Source organism: Petromyzon marinus, chromosome 11 (genome assembly GCF_048934315.1).
Source record: "Petromyzon marinus isolate PM22_M1 ecotype Great Lakes invasive population chromosome 11, UKy_Petmar_22M1.pri1.0, whole genome shotgun sequence".
Taxonomy (NCBI): Eukaryota; Metazoa; Chordata; class Hyperoartia; order Petromyzontiformes; family Petromyzontidae; genus Petromyzon; species Petromyzon marinus.
Genome location: NC_133677.1, coordinates 3,029,462 through 3,050,053, shown reverse-complemented (window position 1 = coordinate 3,050,053; position 20,592 = coordinate 3,029,462). Strand labels below are relative to the sequence as shown.

The following is a 20,592-nucleotide window of genomic DNA, read 5'->3' as shown; positions in this document are numbered from 1 at the left end:
AAAATTTAGTATTAAACTACTACGCGCTTCAAAATATACACCTATATCACTTTTCACACGACAATAACAACAAAGAATATAAATGTTTAGACGATTGGACAATAATGAATTTCAAACTAAAAATAAATAACCGTTTCAGGGAACCCTCCAAAAGATTTGCCGGATTTTGGAAAGGTGATGTGGAGGCGTTTACTCTTGCTCCATAGGGATACCGTGACACTGTCTGGGATGGATGACGCAGTTTCCTGCTGCTTCTTGTTTGGTGTTATGTTTCTGTACAGAGCTCGTATTTATCACATGTATGTATGTTGAGCTTCTTTTCCACCATACGTAGCCAACCGTCGTAATCGGAGGCCTTCATCTCATGGCGCTTGCCATGTGAGAAATTTCGCTTACGCGGAAATTCGATTTCGTTTATCGAAAGTGTCCAGAATTTGTCAAATTGTGTTCACCAGAAATGTCGTGAGACCGCAATGTGAATATTTTTGTTCGTTGTTGAATCTCAACCAATCGCTGATGCAAAACCAAAGGTAATGGTGACGAACATAAATATGGCACATCACCGTTTGTGGGAAGCGAATGAATGAACGAGTCGATGAACGGATGAGAAATGTTTCAGTGGCCGATGTCACTGGTAGCCGCTGAAAGCGCTGCAGTTGACCATGATCCGTGGTCAAAGCATCGCCGATTCACTTTGCAAAATGAAAGGGTGAATGAGTGAATAAATGAATGAATAAGCATCGCTCAGCGGTTGAAGCCGCCACGGAAGTTTGCCCCAATCGGCACGAGTCACGATGGGCCGCATGGCCATTCACGTTGTTCACCGTCAAGCAAATGTCCGAATGAACGCACGAACAAGTGAGTGAACGACTCAACGAAATGAACGAATGAGCTAGCAGCTTTTCCAGCGGTGTAGGCCACTCGTAGCCAACGGAAGTTTTGCTCAATTGGTAGGACGCGTGACGGGCGTTGAGCTCAGTTGCCCGTCGAGGTGAAGCGGCCGGGGCCACTGGTTATTAAAACTGGGCGTTAGTCAAGCGTGCTCAGCCCGTGCCGTGCGCGCGCGCGCGGCCCCGCTCCGGACCGCTGCAGGTGATTAGCAGATGGGAGAGCGGCACGTGCGCGCGCGGGCCGAGAGCGCAGCGCGTCCGTCTGTCAGCGGGGAGCGATCGTCCCCCATTCCTTATCACGCCAGTGGCCATCTCCGCAGCGGCCAATTAACTCATAACGCTCGTCCATCGAGCGCTTGACACTCGGCCACCCCCTGCCGCCCCCGCGCCGAACGCCACGTCCCCACCTCCTCCTCTCCCCTCGCCACATAACCACCACCCCTCCCCCATCTCCATGCACCCCCCCCCCCCCCCCCCGTGCCATCCACCCTACACGACCCGTACTGCTATCCCCCACAGCGCCAACCACTACCACCCCCGCAGCGTGTCCTGAGTATGTGCCCAACTCCGCGGCTAAACCGTGGGCTGAAGCTAGCAATTAACCATGATCCCCACGCCACACAATTACCCCGCGACGCTCGCTGAAATCCGTCAAAGCTAATGATCGTTAATGCTAATGGCCGATTCTTTATCTGCATAAGTAACATTAGCACGTGGAGTGGCGAGTCGAAGAGGCATGTTAGTGTAACGACTGCAAGGGCTCCCTGCCTGTGGGAGGCGCGAAAATGAAACGGGGGGGGGGGGGGGGGAAATAAAAAAGAATAAAAAACTGCACGAGCGTACGGCTGCTGTTTCCCAGCAACCCCGCGAAAATAACCTCGGGGAGAGCAGTGGGGCCACGTGGATGCAGCCGCCGTGGCGGCGTGCGCGGGGTGAGAGTGTGCGTGGGGTTAGGGTGTGCGGGGTCGAGGAGGGTGTGCGTGGGAGGGTGTGCGTCCGGTGTGCTGAGCGACGGTGCGCGGAGTGATCGGGTGGGAGGTGAGCATGGGGTCAGGGTGTTGCGCTGGCTAAGGGTGTGCGGTGTGATGGAGCGTGGGGTTGGGGTGCGCGCAGGGGCGAGTGTGCGTTGGGTGATTGCGCGCAGCGGGCGCCTACTTGAGACCCAGATGTCTTGGCGAGCGCAGCCCATTGGGCTTCAGTTCCACCTACGCCTCGAATGATCCCTGCCATCGTTGCCCCCGACGCTGCCGCCGCAGCTGCTGTATCATTATCATTGTTAATTTGCTCAAAATGAAGCAGATTATCATCGCCGTTAATTCTTGCGTTACGGAAAGTGCAGGTAAAGAACAGCATCTCGCCGGTACAGGAGGTGTGTCTTGCCTCCGTGGACCCGAACCTGGATAATGGATGTGAATTGTTGGGTTAAATTCTGAAGGTAACAATCCGCTGATCACGACTTTGTCACTTGCATTGGTCTTGCTGTTGTAGTGGCTTTTGTTCAGCGATTATTGCAGTATTATTAAATAAATTGTTATTTTTGAAAGACGTGCAAACTGAAAGGCAGAAATTTCATTTATATGCCACGCAGAGTGGCAGTGTGGGGTCACGGGCTATTGCAGGGTGGAAATATAGTTTGCATTTTAAAAGTGTGATGTGAGCATCATGTATCGCAGTAAATAACACGATAGTCTAATTTACTATGGATGTAAAATAATTAATTTTGTGCAAGTCAGGCCTATAATATACTCGTGGTTTGGTTATGTAAAATAATGTTTTCTGCCAATAGTTTTAAAGAGCGGAGAATACCGAAAAAAATTACATTTCAAATGTGTGGTTTCTATTTTTTTTAAAGATGCCGGTTTGCCTTTGATAATTTGTTTCATCCAAAAGGGAATTATAAATTAAGCATTGTTGGCATTATGGCTTCTCACAAACTCCCATCGCCTTTGTACGTTTTGTTCGGCTTAGCCTTTCCGCGCAGAGATTTCCTGTGCTCTGGTGTGGCGCAACCGGGTACGTTTTGCTCATGAAAACATGTGGCATTAATTTATGCCGGCTTCACCGTCTCTGGGAAGCTGCTGCCGCGCCGTAATGGTGAACGCACTGCACTTGCAATCCACAGACTGCCAGTTCGACTCAATCCCTCGATGTGGCAGTAGAAACGGTGCTCCGGTTTCTTTAATCTTCCCTCCCCCCTCCCCATCTCTGTTCACCCTACAGTGTGAATGGAGGGTAGTCAATCGGCAGGTCAAAACGTGTGGTGGGGTAAAGTATGGCTGGCCAGCAAGGAAAAGTAGAACAACTACCCTCTAATAGGGGTTGTCTCGAGCTCCCTCTGCCGAAGGTGCTTCCGCCAGCAGGCATACGAGTAAGATATTATCAGGCTGTACGTTTACATGTTACCATGGCCACAAACTGCTCCAGCAGTCCGTTTGTGGCAAAGCTTTGTGGCTGTGTGTGTGTACGCGCCCTTTGTTTCTCAGTGAGGAGCGACAATGTAGTGCTTAACGCGCTGCGCTACGAACCCAGTTCGATTCCTGCACACGGCCAACACCAGTGACGATTATTTGAATCGATCCTCTGGCCTCCCCTAGCCCCAAATGATTACCTGGTGCGGTGTGGAAACATCGGTAATTGGGAGACAAAGGCAGCCCGGCGTGGTGCTGACTACCCACCCCGTCGTGTGCCGTGCCGGAATTGTTAGGTGCTCACTAACAGCACTTGCTCCTACAGTCTGTTACGACTATATGGGGGGGTCTTTAGTTTCTCATTGGTGGAAACGGTGTGGGGGGCGGGGTGATCCCCTCTGTTCCACGGCATTTTGCATGACCTTCGCTCCCCCGGCGAGGGGAGCCGACCAGGCAAATCAGATTCAAATTTCGGATCTTGGAGAAGAGCGGCAAGGCAGCGTTGCCTCTGTGCCTGTGGTCGCACCATGGACAGGGCGCCTGCAGCCAATCCTCGTCAAACTTGTGCTCTTCCGGCCGATGGCAAACAAAGGGCAGATTTTTACCGTGTGAAAAACACCGAGAGGTGACTGTTGGGACTGGTTTTAACGCACTCGTAGGCACTGCCCTTTTGCACTCTGCAAACTGGTTCACGCTTATTTATATTTCATCGAAAACTTTCCTCTTCGCCGGTCACCTTGTAAGCACCAGCAGGACCTCTCTGCCTGAGCACTTATAGACCCGGCTGAGAGGCACAACACCGGTAGTGGCGGCAGGGCAGCCAGGGGTTACCCAGAGGTCACCCAGAGGTCACCCAGAGGCGGGCCTCATTATTTGCTCCTTAATATGATTCTTGTAGAAATATTTAGCATGATGCCACGCGAACGCCGCCAGATTTGCAAGATGAGCCAACGGCGATCTGGCCTTGGGCCTGTGGCAGTCTGGATGAGCCGTTAGTGGCTTCGTCGGTTGTACGCCACCCTGGCGCCGTTTCCCACCCCCCCCCCCCCCCCCCCAACTTCTCTCTGTCTTATCTTCCATTAGTCGACCCACGGCGGATGACGATGAGGCTGAACGGACTTCACCCACTTCATCCTTTCTCTGCTCATGGCAATCGCTTCCTGTACACCTAGGATTTGTCTCTTTTAAGTCCTCGCTATTCCGTCGATCCACTGAATTACGGATAGTCTAACCTGCGGCGATGGTATCCGGAGGAATCGTGGTTGATTGCGCACAGGGGTCACTGAAATTTTGTCCAAATAAGAGCCCGAGAAATAATTAAATAGTCGCATTAGTTTGGCAAACCAGTTTACGCTGCGGTTCGGTACGCTCGTAGGTAACGTACCGCGGTGCTCGCGTACGGCACGAACGACGGCACTGCCAGTTGTGTCGTCGCGTAAAAAGACGTAGACATTGAGCACGGGGACAGCACCACGTTCGTGCCCGCGCAGAGCCACGCACATCGCACCCCCTGCAAGCGCTTGTCTGTGTGCGTTTTCTCAGTCGTGGTGGCGTCGCGCATTGGGGAGGCCCACGTTGGCAATCGACCCGTGCAACTGAATTTTTGTTGCCGGTGATGGTGGTGGCGGTACCTCCGATTAGCACGGTTGGCTACGTACGGTGCGAAAGAAGTTCAGCATACGTGGTGGCGGCGGGGGCGGCGGTGGCGATGGCGGTGGGGGGGGGGTGGCGGCACAGGAGTGGCTTTGTTTACGGCTGGCGGGCGCGCCCGGGCTTCTGTCCCAACTGGCTCGTGTCGCGCCAAAGCCCTCTTGTGCTGCTCAGCAGACGGAGGGGTGGCGCGTGGGCAGCAGGGGGGAGGGGGGAGGGGGGGGGGCACGTGTCGACCCTGCGTGTCGCGGCTCGTGGAGGAGCTGGACGAAGGCTCCCTATGCCGAGCCAATCCCGAGAAAGGGAAAAAATAAAATGTGGTTGAAAGGGAAAACCTTTGTTGTTGTTCTCACCTGGGTGTGCTGCAGCGGCACTTGGTGAGGCAATGAGAGCGAACTCACGGGACGTGCAGTGGCCTTTTGCCTTCTTTCCCGATGATCTGTTTGGGATTAAATTCAGCTGGAGCGTATGGTATTCGAAATCTCCCTTCATCTGCTGCTGGAATTAGCCCTGTATGAGGGAACGTAAGGGTTAATTACGGCCTTATACCAGGAGAACCAATGCTATCCGCATAGATTGAGAGTGCTTCGGCATTGCGGTGAGCGAACAGGGCCGGGCCAGGTACAACATCTCCCCCGGAAGACGGTGACGCACTCTGGCACGGTACCCGCGGCACGTCAAGCCCCAGGCACATCTGGGCTCTGCGCGTGCGTTGGGGCCGCTCCATAACAGAGTTGCTGGGAAGGACTCAATATTTGGCTCCGAATCACAAGACGCGGGAATTGAACGCACTCTCCCCTCGCCTGAACGCACGCGCACACTCGTCTCTTGCCCCCGTATGCTAATGCCCGGGACATCAAACCCAGCGGAGCCAAAAAGGAAGCAGAAACCACTGCGGTTTTGGCAGAGCCTTTTACGCGAATGTTTTTTTTTTTTTTAACACACAAACCCACGGCTTTGTTTACAAAACGGCCATAAAACATTCGGGAGACAAGATTCGGAGCCCGATATCGACTCTCATCAAAACAAGAAGACGGAGGCATTCTAAAGCGCTCTTGTAGGGGCACGTGCTGTGCTGATTAATGGGCGTCTTTCGAGCCGCGTGCCGCGCGCTCTCGTTGCCCCTGGTTGTGGTGGACACGCACGCCGTCTGTGTGGCGTGGGCCGAAAGACTGTTCCACCGCGGTTTGCACGGTTGCCATAGTTTTTTCCGATGTATTTTCGGGTTGTACCACACGTTGTTTGGCGTGATGTCCGGCGTTTCGCGGCGTCTGCTGATGACGCCGGACATTTCACTTCGCGTCTTCGGCAAGCGGATTTAGTTCCCGGAAGAAGCTCCTGGCGCCTGCACCGAAACGTCGGACGTCGTGCCAAACGACACACGCACAACCTGAAAACGCATCAGGGAAGCTGTACGGCACGACCAAGAAACATTGCTCAGTGGCATTTTCTCCCATAGTTTTGTTGTCTCTGCGCGATGTCTTCGCTCAGAAACTTTAATATTCGCGTGCGGCGGTACAGTTGACGGCGTCTCACCTGGGGAGCACGTGAACTATAGACAAGATTCTAGCGCGGTAATTAAGCTGGCGATTGCAGGCAGTGGATCAAAGTCTCCCCCCGCCAATCCCCTCATTGTAATTTTGATTGCTTCGATTGCGCACGGTGTTGTGGATTGCGGGATCGCCTTCCGTCCCACCAAATGTTAATTTTGCTTGGACCGAGGCTTAATTATCCAAATGTCTGCCGCTGTTTTTGTGTCGCAGATGGGAGCGGGTTTGGTCGTGCGAGTAAGCTGCCGGGGAAGAGATCAGGGGGTGACGGGGAGAGCGCGGGTTTGGAATGCATAAGATTTGATGCGTGACACTCCTTTCACACAACTGTGTGTTATTAAAGAGTAGCTGCCTGTAATCGATATCGTATTTTGTTTTATATTGTCTACGGTTGTAAATAGTCGGTGCATAAAAAGCGCCGTGATATAAAACACCGCGAACCGCTCTTAAATCTTTAAACACATCCCTATCATCATGAGCGCACGCGTGCGTGCCCAGCACGCGCGATCGCGGGCGGCATGTACGCAAGGCGCAGCCACACTTCCCCCGACCTGGGCCGCTCTAAGTAATTTTTTTTTCCCTGCGTGCAGAGTGTGAACATGTTGGCAGGAGCTCATTTGCATTTCCTCCAGTCACACAGCTCATTCGTCGACACTTGCAGACCTCGATAAGCCTGGTGATGTACACCCCCCTTGCTCTCACCTCGCCGTGCCCTCTTAAATGCTCCCCCTTTTTTTGCATTATTACCTTTTACATCCAGAGTGATAAAAATCCAAAGGTGTGACGAAAAATCGATCCGTCGATTAATGACGATTCTTGAGCGCGTGTAAGAACCCACGTGTTTTTTTATGTTTGGATATTTTTAATGCCATTATTTGCGCGTGACTATGTCGCGGTTAGCGGCTCTTACATTCACAATTATGGGAAAAAGAGTGAATCTTTTATCGATCGCGCCAGTGACTCGTGACAATTCATAGAATCGCTGGGAGGGTGGGTCGTGTATGTACGTATGTTAAGAGTGGGGACAGCCTCCCATTCTTAATTGTGATAAATACATTCGCGAATTTGCACTTGAAGGACCGCGCCGTTTGCTCGAGGCTCGAGGAGTTCATGAAAATCCTGACGCTTAAGTAACTGCCGCCGTGTCGCGGCGAAGCAAGACGTTGTCCTCGTGTGATCGCGCGCTAATTCCGAGCACTCTTTTTAAACGCGCGCCATCTGCGCTATCTGTAGCGACATGCGTCCCCAGGCTTCTTGCCAAGGACCTCATTGTTAGCGAGACGCCGAGGCGGGGCGCCCCAGCTAAATATAAGCTCGAGAAATAATCAAATAAACAAACAAGTTATTGTGTTCTTCACCCCTCCTCCTTCTCCTCCTCCTCCTTCATCCCCTTGGCAACTGCCGGGGTCCTCCTTATCGCTCGCCGTGAGCCCAGGACTCGCTGCCGGTGACGTGCGGCTGCGGCGTGAACGTCGCTCGGTACAGCGGCGAGAGGCACTTTCACCACAATCCAAGTGGTGTTCGGGCTGTCGCGATCCGGCTGGGGTTTGGCAGCGGTTCGCCCGGCGCGGATATCCCATCCCATCCCGCACGCACGCCCTCCCTCGCCCCCTTCCCTGGAGGTGGCGTCTCCCGTCGACGTTCGCTGCCAGTGCCTCCCGCGCACCTGCACCTTAGCTCGATGTCATCCCGACAGCGATGGCAGCTTTCTCCCCCACCCTGCACCACCCTCTTTTTGTGCTCATGAATATTTGCTATAAATAAACCGACTTCTATCGGCAAAAAAAAAACAGTCCCGTCAGATGACTAACAAAAATCTGTTTTTTTTTGTTGCAATAATGTTTTAACGCCAGCACGTTACGGCCGAATTATAATAAGTATATACCTTAGCTCCAATTGCAGTCGTTTCTTTAAAAATTCAGCCTTAGCTGTGTAAGAGGGAAATTAAGTGGCCGGAAAGATAACATGACTGGCAGACCGTTAGGATGCTGGGCCCTGTGCATGTGAAGTTAAGTGGATTATGGTCATCAATGTGTAATTGTGCACAGCGTATACAATAATATTTATCACGTGTGTTTATGTTTATATAATTTTGCACATACAGATCTTTCTTTTGCTTTTTGTGCTGGCGCACATGTGGAGAAAATAACTAGCGTTTTTTGGCTCATTTGGAGGAAAATAAAATCTAAACATTAAGGCCAGCTGGCCGTTGTGAGGAGAAAAGGCAACCTAAAACTTGAGCTTTGTTTCTCTCAGAAGATCATATATTTTTTTATCAACTCATGTATACAATCCTTGCTGTGGCAGAAACGTTACTTACCATTCACACATGTGTATGTGTGTACTGCTTGCATCATGCATGTTAGATTGTTTTTTGCCTATAAAATACAATGCGGATGATATTATCCACCATTTTACCGCACTTATACGAAATAATACGTCTCGGATAATAGGAGCATTCGCAGACCCTACATCGCTCGTGGATAATAGGTGTTTGCAGGTAATTCGTTTGAAGATAAAGAGTATTTATGCGGTACAAGGAACATTCGAGCAAACGAACCTTTTTGTTGTCTTTTGGCAAAGCCAAGCGGGCGGACAATTGTGGAGTGGGACACCTGTGATGGGTTTGTTTGTGTGGCGCGCGTTCCTCTTAGCCATCAGGCAGCCCCTCCCCCCTGACCCCCCCTGACCCCCCCCACCCCCTGACCCCCCCCACCCCCTGACTCACCCCCCCACCCCCTGACTCACCCCCCCCACCCCCTGACTCACCCCCCCCCTGACTCCCCCCCACCCCCCGACTCCCCCCCCCCGACTCCCCCCCCCCTGACTCCCCCCCCCACTCTACGCCGCCCCCACCCCTTGACTCCCCCCAAACTCCCCCCGCCCCCTGACTCCCCCCGCCCCCTGACTCCCCCGCCCCCTGACTCCCGCACCTTCTGACCCCCCACTCTCCGCCGCCCCCACCCCCTGACTCCCCCCACCCCAACCTGTCCCCCACCCCCCGCCTCTCCCCGCCCCCTCCCCCCAATCCTTCGGCTGTTCCATGCCCCCGCGCGCCTCTGCGTTAATCAATCCCCGGGCTCCCCACCGCCTCGCTCTCTCGCCCCATCCCTCACCCGCCCGCCCGCTCCCTTCCACCGCCGCCGCCACCGCCAACCTCCAGCGCCGCGGCGGACACAAAAAAAAATCTGTCACCGTTTCTCAGCGGGCCCGGCGAGGACTGGCCGGGTTGGCCCTCTGGGGCTTGTTAAATATTCGTGACAGTGTTGAGCCCTGTGTTTGGGAGGGATGGAGGGAGGGGAGGGAATTTAGGGGAAGGATGAAGGGAGGCAGGCAGGCAGGCAAGGCAGGGTAGCACGGGGCGATGGGGAGGGAATGAGCGAGCGAGAGAGGGAAGGGAGAGAGAGAGCGAGCGAGCGAGAGGGGGAGAGAGGGAGAGAGGGAGAAAGGGAGATAGCCGCTGGGGCGTTGGCTGTTGTAAGTGCGGCCCACATCTGCGTCGGCCGGAGGGAAGGAGATGGGACCTTGGGGCTCGCTGCGCCGAGCGCCGTACGCGAGCCGCTTTGCCGATGGCGCACGAGGCGAGATGCGGCGGCGACGGCGGCGGCGACACGCGGCTCCCGGGCCGAGTGCTCTCACCGTGGGGCCCCCCTCGCGTGCGCGGGGAATTGGGTTGTGTGGGGATCTGGGTGACATTTCGAGTGCAGGTTTTAATTGGATGTGATGATGATCTGTGCTGCCGCCAATGCGAGGCTTTCTCTCGCGCTCGGATTTTTTTGATCAACTTAACCCCTTTGCGCAGTGGTGGGGGGCCCCGGATAACGGATCGCCTGTTGGATGCCCAGCCCGTGCAATGATGACAAAACTAATTGTGACGTATTTCGAAATATTTTTTTCAAGGCTTTTTTTCACTTAACTCTTTGATTTTTTTAAAACTACATTACTTAGTGTTAAGTAACGACTGCATCACCCCCCCCCCCCCCCCCCAACTCTTTTTTTCAATCTGGAGATTCAAATGTAACAGTTGCTGGTGTTAACGGACATTGTTGGAAAGTCAACTTTAGTGCACAAAACTCTGCTTTGTTTGGGTGTTGCATCATGGGATTCACCCTCCTCCCCAGCATTTCTATGAATTGTAACGATTTTGGGGTGTTGCGATACAATTCAAGAAATATATTTTCTTTGTATTGTTTCACGATCTCGTTTGCATAGCTGTTTTTCTGATTTGTTCGTACAAGTTTTGTCCGCACGGTTGGCCGAAACGTAACATCGGGAAATAATTTGCTTTTGTGTTCAGAAAACGTAAATAATCCATTCTTACACAATTTGATGCATGTGTCACGAGTGTAAGAATCAATATTAATCGATGCATCGTTACATGACACAGTATCAAATCAGTTTTCTGCGTGACTCAGCTGAATATATCAGCCACTTACTGGGATGAAGCAGAGTCTAGAGAAAAAACTGTATTTATACGTCTTGTTAAGTCAGGGGTAGGGGCTTGAGGGTAGTTTAGAACCCATGTTTGTCTTGTTTATTGCTGGGTTGATGCACAAGGGGGTTAAACAGCAGAATCCTCTCCCCCATCACACTCTCAACTCCCCACCACCACCATCACACCTCCCACCCCACCTCAAACCCCATGCCTCCTCCACCCTCTAATTCCCCGAAGACAGGAAGAGCCATATCCTGGTCCTATCTGGTCAGACAGGCATAACTAGCTCGGCCTGTACGGCTGGCACAGAGCGGAATTCTATTGTCACCATCACCCCTCTCGCAAGAAAATACCCCTCCTCCTCCTTCAGTCTACACACCAACGCCCCACACGCCTACCAATCCCACGCGACCCTTCATCACTGTGAACACTACACAGCCACGCCAGCCCTTCGTCGATACGAAACCTCAGCTCCCACCAACCCTTCTTCAATGCTAACGTCTACACCGATCTTCCGTCAATACTGACCTCAAAGCTACACTTCATCAATGCTCACCTCACAGCTCCACCAACCCTTTATCAATACAAATCTCTCAACTCCACAAACCCTTCATCAATACTGATCTGAAAACGCCACCAACCCTTTATCAATACGAATACTTACAACGCCACCGGTCTTTCACTGATGTAAACCCAATAGCACCACCAATAACCCTTGATCCGTACACATCTGAAATATAGCTCCACATGGTCTTCGCAGTTTCACCATCTCTGCGTCTTTCCTGATCTAAAGCCGGCGCTCACTCGCCTCTCGCACCCCCCTCTCCGCCCCCCCATCCCTCATACCAACCCCTCCCCAAATCTCGGGCTTGTAAACACGAGGTCGTGACCTTTGCTGCGCCCATGTGACCCAAACTCCCAAATGAAAGGGGCACCTCTAGGGGGGCTCCCGACGAGCGAGCGTTGCGGACAGAGTCTGCGTGGAACCGCAGTGTTGGGGAGTGTGCAGGGTTTAGCCCAGCTGGGGAGATCCGGGGAGAGCAGGAGGAGGAGGGTCCTTCTAATCCTCCAGGCCAGCAGATGGAAGGGCAGATTTCTGGCCGGGAGAATGTACATTTAATCCTTTAGTATTATAATCGATAAACAGTAGCATGAGCCGAGGCTGCATGGGAGGAGGGCGAGCTTTCTGGGGTTGGGAGTGATGAGTGGAGGAAATCCTCTGGTAGGGGGAGGAAGGATGTTGTACACAATGTGCTGAAATCCTGTTTCTGTCTCTTTAAAATTCCACCGAAGCTTGCCAATAATATTGAGATGTGTCCTGTGCGAGCGTACTTGTGGCGGTGTGTGTGCCGACAACCTTAAATGAGTACTGTACATCCTCCGTACCTGGTGGAGTGTGCAAACATCAGCACTCGGGAGACAAAGGCGGCCGTGCGTGGCGTTGGCCACACCGTCCCCACGTGTTCGATGCCGGCATTCATGGGTGCTCGCTAACAGCACTTGCCCCAGCAAAACAATGTGTAGGCTATACGGGGGTTATTTGTGGTGTTTGTGCTTTTTATGTATGTGTAGTATATTTCACTATGGTTTAATTTCTGAGTCGTATTTAAAGTCTTACTTTTGCATGTCTAACATTTGCATTAAAGTAAACACGTTTATTTTTGTACATCTGATGTTTTTTTTTCCCCATCAAAATAGTGATTACATTATGTTTATTGTTGAAGTTTATAATTTTGGAGGAACGTGTAACAACAAAAATGTTAGAAAAAGTTTTCCCTGCTAAAGACGAGAACAGTTCCTTATTTTAAAAGTCAATAAATCAATCGGTCAATTCCATTACCCAAAGTCGGGTGAGAGGCCACGTAGTGTGTACGATGGACGACGCTGGAAACAAATAATTAGATGCAAAAAAATAACAACAACCCCCTTAAAATAAAACTCAACAGCATAGCTGATATCAAGGTTTCCTTTCACGTGTGCGGCAGGAAATATTATCGACGGTCGGGGTAGTTACAATTAGACGCGGGAGCCCTCATTTTCAAACGCGACAATGAAAGAGAGAGTGCGGAATTTAGATCTACCGATTGATGTCCTTTATTTAAAATCAGGTGAGTGGTGGTGGGTCCCACCGAGATGATGACAATGCTGCGATTTTGACAAGGCACGATGACAGAGGAATTGGGGGGGGGGGAGAATAAAAAAAATAAACAGCACCGCGCCAAAAGCAGCAGCAGCAGCAGCAGAAGCGAGGTTTCGGAAATTTGACGCAGGCACGAGCGCGGACAGCTCTTATGCTAACGAGCCCAGTTTCCCTGGCTCCAGAGGGGTCCTGGCAGGGAGGAGGGAGGAGAGAGGAGGAGGAGGAGGGGAAAAGAATAAAATAAAAGCAAAGCGCTGGCCGTGCGAGCCTGCAGAATGAGTGTGGCGGACGGGCGGGCAGCAGTTGCGGGCAGCAGTTGCGGCAGGCCACAGTGCAGCAGCCAGGGCCTCCTCCGTCCCTGGCCTGTGCCCTGCAGCTGAGTCGGCGGCACTAGCTGGCCCTGCCAGCCCTGCTCCTCGACATCTTCCCTCCCTACTCCTCCTTACCCCCACCCACCCACCCACGTCTCTCGTTCCGTCTCTCTCTCTATCTGCCCTGCTTGCTCCCAGTTTCACCCCCCCCCCCTTCTTACCTATCCACCTCCCCCATCCCTCCCACCCTGGCACCCCCCCCCCCTCTCCTCCTGTACTTAGCATCTCTCTCAGTGGCTTCACAATCCCTGCCGCCGCCCCCCCCCTTCCCTCCCCTTCCCCCAACCCCGCCAACACCGGGGGTGCATGGAGCCGACTACTACGACTACTACACGTGTGTGTAGTGTTGTTGTGCGGGGCTAGCTAGCACCACCACCATCACCACCACCAACAACAACAACCAACAACAACCTCCTCCTCCCCCCCACCCCGGTTCGGCACACACACGAGCGCACTCGTCCGCGCCAGTGCAGCCGGGACACGGAGGCAGCCAGCGAGGAAGGAGGAGGAAGAAGAAGGGGAGGACAGGGCAGGCAGCCCCCCCTCCCCGGGGCAAGAGAGAAGCAGCGTGGGTCGGTGGTGATCGTAGTCCCGACCACCGCCATGGCCAGCGCCCCTCAGCCCCCTCACCCACCGCCGCCGCCGCCGCCGCCGCCCCCCCACGGCCCGCCTCCTCACGACCCCTTCTATTCCTCTCCCTTCGGCCCCTTTTACAGGAGGCACACGCCGTACGTGACCCAGCCGGACTACCGCATCTACGAGCTCAACAAGCGCCTGCAGGCTCGCACCGAGGTGAGGGCGGCTGCCTCCCGGCTGCGTGCGGGGTTTGGGTGTCCCTCTTGTCCTGTTGTGTGTGGCGTGCGCTTGGTTAAGGTGTCTCTGTTGTGTGTTGTGTGTGTGTGTGACTGTTGTGTGTGTGTGACTGTTGTGTGTGTGTGTGTCTGTGTGTGAAACAACTGCTGCCTAGCAGTTGTGTTTCCACATGTTCGTGACATGCAAGTTGTTTTTGTGGCGCGTGTGTGCCCCACCTCCTATCTCTCACTCTCTCCTTGCTCGGGGTTTAAATGTGTGCGTGCACTGTACTGTGTACATGTAAAAAAACACATACACACGCACATACACATATATACACACATACACGCATATACACACGCATATACACACATACACAGACACATATACACACGCACATATATATACATACACACACATACACACAGGCACATACACACATATACACACGCACATATATGCATACACACACATATACACACAGGCACATACACACATATACACACGCACATATATGCATACACACATATACACACAGGCACATACACACATATATACACGCACATACACACAGACACACACACATATATACACGCACATACACACAGACACACACATATACACACACATACACAGACACACACATACACAGACACACATACACAGACACACACACACAGACACACATACACAGACACACACATACAGACACACACATACAGACACATATATACACACACACATACACACACATACACATATACACACACATATACACATACACACACATACACACACACGTATACCATGCAGCCACAACCCTCGTGCCTTGTACCCGTGGACTGATCTCGCTCCCCCAACCACCACCACCACCACCAGCCTCCTCCTCCCTCCCTTTCGCCCGGGCTTCTTCTCGTCTTTGTGCCAAGCCTTGCTCGTGGCAGTTGTTTCCACATGCCTGACTCTCTTCTCCATTTTCCTTCCTCCCCCACCAACAACAACAACAACTCCTTCGTTCTCCAAACCTCCATCCCTCCCACCCTCATCCACACACTCTGTCTCTCTCTCTCTCCTATCACTCGACCTCTCTCTCTCTCTCCTCTTCGCTCTCCACTCTCTTGCAATCTTCTCCTCTCTCCCCTCCTCCCCCCAACCCACTCCCATCGCTTCTCTAACGCACGCATCTCTCTCTCTCTCTCTCCCATCGCTCTCCCATCTCTCTGTTGTGTTTACAGCTTTTGCGTCACCCATTCGTCTCGGTGCCCCCCCCCACACCCCCTTGCCAGCGTCGTGAAGCTGCTTTGTGTTTGTTTGTTTGTTGTTGTTGTTTTTGTTGTTGTGTGTGCCTTTTCGGTTAAGTTAATGCCGGCCGCTGGCTGTGTTGTGCCCATGCCTTAGCATCGTGTATTGCGCCTGTAGTAATCATAATAATGACAACGTCCTCCCCCCCACCCTCTTTGTTTTTGTAATTGTGTCGCTAATTGTGTTAATTGCCGTGTTGAGACCCAACCTGGCGTTGGGCTCTCTCGATTGCCCGGTGCTCCTTCGTACCGTATCCACCGCCCCTTCGTATTTTTATTTCGGTGTTTTTGGCTCGGGCGCAACGTTTTCCATCATCGCCGGGCCACGATGTACAATAACATTTCACCTGATTGTCCTTGCTTACGGACGCACGTGTGTGTGTTGGGGAAGTGATGGTGGCAATGTGGTTAGTGATCCCAGGTGACATTAGTTTGATTCTTGAACGTGGACAGCATCAGTGGCGAGTGGAATATGAATCTCTCAATCTGATGCCTCCCCTTCCCCCCCTCCCCCAGATCAGCTCGGCCTTAAATGAGCACTTTGTGCAGTGTGTAAACATTGGGATTGGGGAGATAAAGGTGACTTGCGTGGTAGTCGCCACACCACCACCCCCCTTATTGGTGCAGTGTGTGCCGGCCATGTATAAGCTTAAACGAGCGATCTTGCCTTGTTAGAGACAACTATCGTATACAATGTACACAAAATACAAACTCGATCGGCAGTAGAGGATTTTAGCAAGAAATGTCATTAAAATAAATATCTATATATATTTTTTAAAAAAGCCCCAGCGTGCCTTCTAAGAAGAATAGATGTATTCGTACATCACGTGTGAGATGTTTGTACGACGTGGCAATGACGAGTCTGAACAACAAAAAATAGTCGGGGAAAAAGGCGGCGCGACAGCTCAATTTGGCGAATGTTTAACGACTGGAAAGTGTTCCTGGGTGCAAGTTGTTGCTTTTGTCTAAAATGTGCATGCAGCGCTCATGCAAAGGTCAGCACTGGCTCAGCTCATGTCACCCCCCTTCAGCTCTTGAGCGGTAACCGTGAGCATCAAGAAGTCAGATTTGACGGGGTTAACGCATCTGGCGTAAACCTTAGTGCTACGAAAATTCAGTTAACGTAGGCTATGAAAAATAGCAAAAGCTGTGCTGCTTATGAGAAGCTTTAAAAAAAAAAAATTTAAGTGCAGCACATTTCAAGCAATTGTTGGGGTTGTTTTCCTCCTTCGGATTTTGACGATGACAATGTTTAGCTACAATTAAGGTTCCGATTAAGCGAAGGTTAGACGGTAATACGGCTAAGGATCCACGTGTGTGATTATATAGCCTCGTATACGCGACTTTGCTTTAACAATTCACTGCTCCGGTGTGGCACACGCTTTTTAAAGCCCGGTCCGCGCAAATTTACTCTGCGCTATTAAATCAACATTACCTTAAATCCATACAGAGGTCTTACAAGCAAATCATTGCTTATGTTAATTAATTGTTCGCTCGCAGCGTGCGAACTTCGGCGCCCTCCTTCTTGCGCGTCGCGTTTGACCCCCCCCCCCCCCCCCGACGCGCGTGCCCCCTCCGCCGCTAAGTGCCAAGGCGAACGTCGCCCCGTGTCACGTGTGACCCCGTCGCCCGGGCCTTTGCTCGCTCCGGCCCCCACGGCCTCCGGTCCCTTTGTCCTCCACCACCACCACCCCCCCTACTCCCCCACGCAAGGGCCACCCCCTTTGTCTCTCTTGTCCCGTCTGCTCCTACGTCCCCTTGCGTGATTTTTGTACGCAGAGGTCGCGACATGCCGGGCCCGCAATGTTGGCTCGGTAGCTCGGTCGCGCTCTGAACTTTTGTCGAGCGTCGAAATTCCGTTGTGGTCGCACTTTGCTTCGTGCGCTCTCCTCCGTGCCTTGGACGAGCCGCGGTTGTTGAGGCCTTGAAACCACAATTTTGCTCCTGCCACCGTCGTCCCCCCCAGGGCTGTCTTAATCTCCATCTCTCTCCCCGCTTCTTTCCTCGGCGGCATCTCTATCAATCTTGCCCAGGCCGCCCTAACTCACCGCGTTTCTCTTTCCACACGAAACTGTTCTCACTCCTTCGTGACACTTTACCAGCACAATTTAATCTTTGCTTTCGAGTTCCTTTTTTTTAAGTGTGTGGACCGACGGCATCAATGTTTTACTTTAAAATGTTTCGCCCTTCTGATATCTTGTAAAATTACCACACGTTGATGCTCTTTGGACCCACGCTGCATTTTAGACGGTTGCGTCCCCCCGGCTCCTGTTTATTGGTCGATAACCATGGCGACTTCATTCACTTGTAGTGGCTCTGACATGACACCCGTCCTTAATAAGCGGTTCGTCAATGTACATAATTATTATTGTCATCATGCATGTCGGCATAGTAATAACACGTGGTTAGTGGGTGGGGGGCCTTTGTATTACGATGTTGGTTTGATTTAAAGGCCAGGCACTCGATCATTGAATTGTGCAGGCCTCGTCCAGTTAGCCGCCACGATGGGCCCACGCGCCGCGGCGAGCCGATTTTCTGCGCTTGTGTAACACTCGCCACTGCCGCCACCCTCCATTCCACCCACCCACCCCTCCACCCCGTGCACCCTCATTGCTTCACCAAAACCAAGCTTCTTTCTCATCCCATCCCCCTGCCCCTACTCTCACCCACAACCCCTCCACCACCCCCCTGCCACCCTCTTGAGCTTCCCGCTGTTTGCTGGCTGGTTCTGTATGCTGCCCGTGTATTGGGGTCGCGCGGAGGAAAGATTTGCGCCAGCCTCTCTCTGCCTCGCTCGCTCTGTTCTCTCTGTCTTGCCACATTCGTAAGCCTCTTCTGCCTTCTGGCCTTTGGTGGCTTCGTGCGGCCACCACTTGCTCATTCTTTCTCAAGTCTGCGTGTCTCTCTCTCTGTGTTCCGCTGAGCTCTGCTGATTGATTTCGTAGGGAAGTGTGTTTCCCTTGGAAAAAAAACCCACCACTGTCATGTTGAGCTTTATTTATGAGTGTATATTTACTTGCATTTTTCACAAAGTGTTGCTAGCAACACTAGGTTATTTAAAGTTTTGCGACATCGTGGTAATCAGGCTGGTTTTTTTTGGTTATTCCTTTACCCTTAAATTCCCTCGTGTTTAATTTTCATCCCCTGACGTTATCCCACGTAAATCAATGTCTCTTTTCCGCTTGGGGAACGTCTCTTTGTTTTGCCGTGACTTAACGTTTTATTAATTTATTTGTCCAATTAGAAAAAGGAGGAAACGTCGACCCCCCCCCCCTTCCTCTTGTTACAGGAATGCCTGCGGATTGAACTGTTGACACTAAGGCCTGCGAACGTACTTAGCGTGTTGACACAATTAAGCGTTCGCGTGTACAACAGACCGCTGCCAATATGTCAATAATCCGCATAATTATGATAATAAACAATTTGAATGTAATGAACAAACTAATTTCTAATTTTGTAGCATAATCAATTTTTACTCACCGCCCTGCCATTGACTATGAAGTAATTTGCTCTTTATTTGTGCCGGGGTTACTCTCCTTGGGTCTGGCTCTTCTCAGCGGAGGTCACGGACGAACGACCCGCAGCAGGCGAACACTGCTGCATTGCCCGTTTTGCCTGCAGTTTGCTCAGCCTTTCCTTTCCTGTACAATACGCAGTCATTAATGACAATTTGCAATTATTGTATATACCGTTGATATGTATTTTCTGTACAGAGCAAAGTTTTTGTTAAACATAATTCTTACAATATATTGCAATTTCATTTCGTTCATTGATTTAAATAAAATATTGATTGCGCCGGCATTCGAACATTGCGAAGCTAATTTCACTTCCAATTTATGCTGCAGTGCTTAACCTTTCTGCACATAAATCACAAACCTGGTATTATGTACAACGGTTGTTCATCGTTCTTGGTTGTTGAACAAGGCAGTGAACGGTGTTTTCAACACACTTGCTCTTCGACGGCGATTTCAATCGATTGCGTTGCGTTTGCACCGCGCGATAATCGGGCCAAACGAGCGACTCGGAAGGACTCGGGAGGACTCGGGATTGTCGTCTCCCTGGTGCGGGGTTGAGCGCACGATCAGGCGGTCGCCTCGAGGTGGGCAAAGGCGGCAGGAAGGTGTGCAGGGAGCCTCCTTAAGGCCGAACCTTCTCTGTGATGGCATCTTCCCCCCCCCCTTCCACCTCTCCCGTCTCCCACCGTGGCGCGCACCCATACATGCTCGCATGCAACGCCTTGTGTTGCGGATGCGAATTGAGCTGCATGGAAAGCTGATCAATGGAAAAATTGATTACCGTTCGCGACGCAGCAGCCACGGTCAGCTGTGGCTCAGCGGGGAAGATGTCGGCGCGATATTGAATAACCAACAGGGCCCCTGTCCGATTGTATTGATTGATGTCTCCTTAAAACTTCTAAGAAGGAGCTGGGGGAGCCATAGAAAGCACACCTACATGTGTTTAACTTGGGGATTTTTTTTAACTTTATTACACAACTGCATGTTAACTGGGCATCATTTTGCTATTTGAGGTGTTTTCAACATACTTGCATGTAGGCAAAAAAACATCTTTATAAATTCAACACCACCTTCAATTAAAATTTCGAAGATATGATATTTACACAATTACAAAAATATAGATTGCATAAATGCACTATCTAAATAATGTATAACGTCACGGTCGTTTGTGTGTTCGTTTACCGAACATGTCCCTTTCTATTTTGCGGTGCTCATGATCGCGTTGATGTGATTAAAATGGTTAGTAAATGACGTGATTCGAATTTATTTTAAAGACAGTCGAAATATTTCTTCCCGTCCTGAACTTTTTTGGTTTGCTGTGACAGAGATTACAGGCTCCGAACCATGCAAAGTTGTTCATTAAGAATTGATTCTTTTCACTGCACAGAGAAATTGAAAACGATACGTGGGAGAAAAAAATAATATAGCAGAGGGAAACTTAAAAAAAAATCACCTTTTGTGTGCATCCGCGTAAGCTGAAAGTGTAATAGCAAGTGTACGATCGTGCATGTTTATACCAGCACTTTTTTGGGACTGAACA

At 51.4% G+C, this 20,592-nt stretch overlaps 1 protein-coding gene across 13 annotated transcripts in view; it reads left to right on the top strand.

Moving 5' to 3' along the window:
• LOC116941349 (LIM domain-binding protein 2-like) overlaps positions 1-20,592 on the top strand; it is a 146,903-nt gene that overhangs the window by 22,293 nt on the left and 104,018 nt on the right. For 10 of the 13 annotated variants that reach the window (XM_076066269.1, XM_076066270.1, XM_032952365.2 and 7 more), the window contains exon 3: positions 14,161-14,236. In XM_076066269.1, the coding sequence (XP_075922384.1) occupies positions 14,161-14,236 (76 nt within the window). Of the gene's footprint in view, positions 1-13,323; positions 14,237-20,592 lie in introns of those variants that run through there. The other 3 variants (XM_032952376.2, XM_076066277.1, XM_076066274.1) reach the window with 2 other exon arrangements.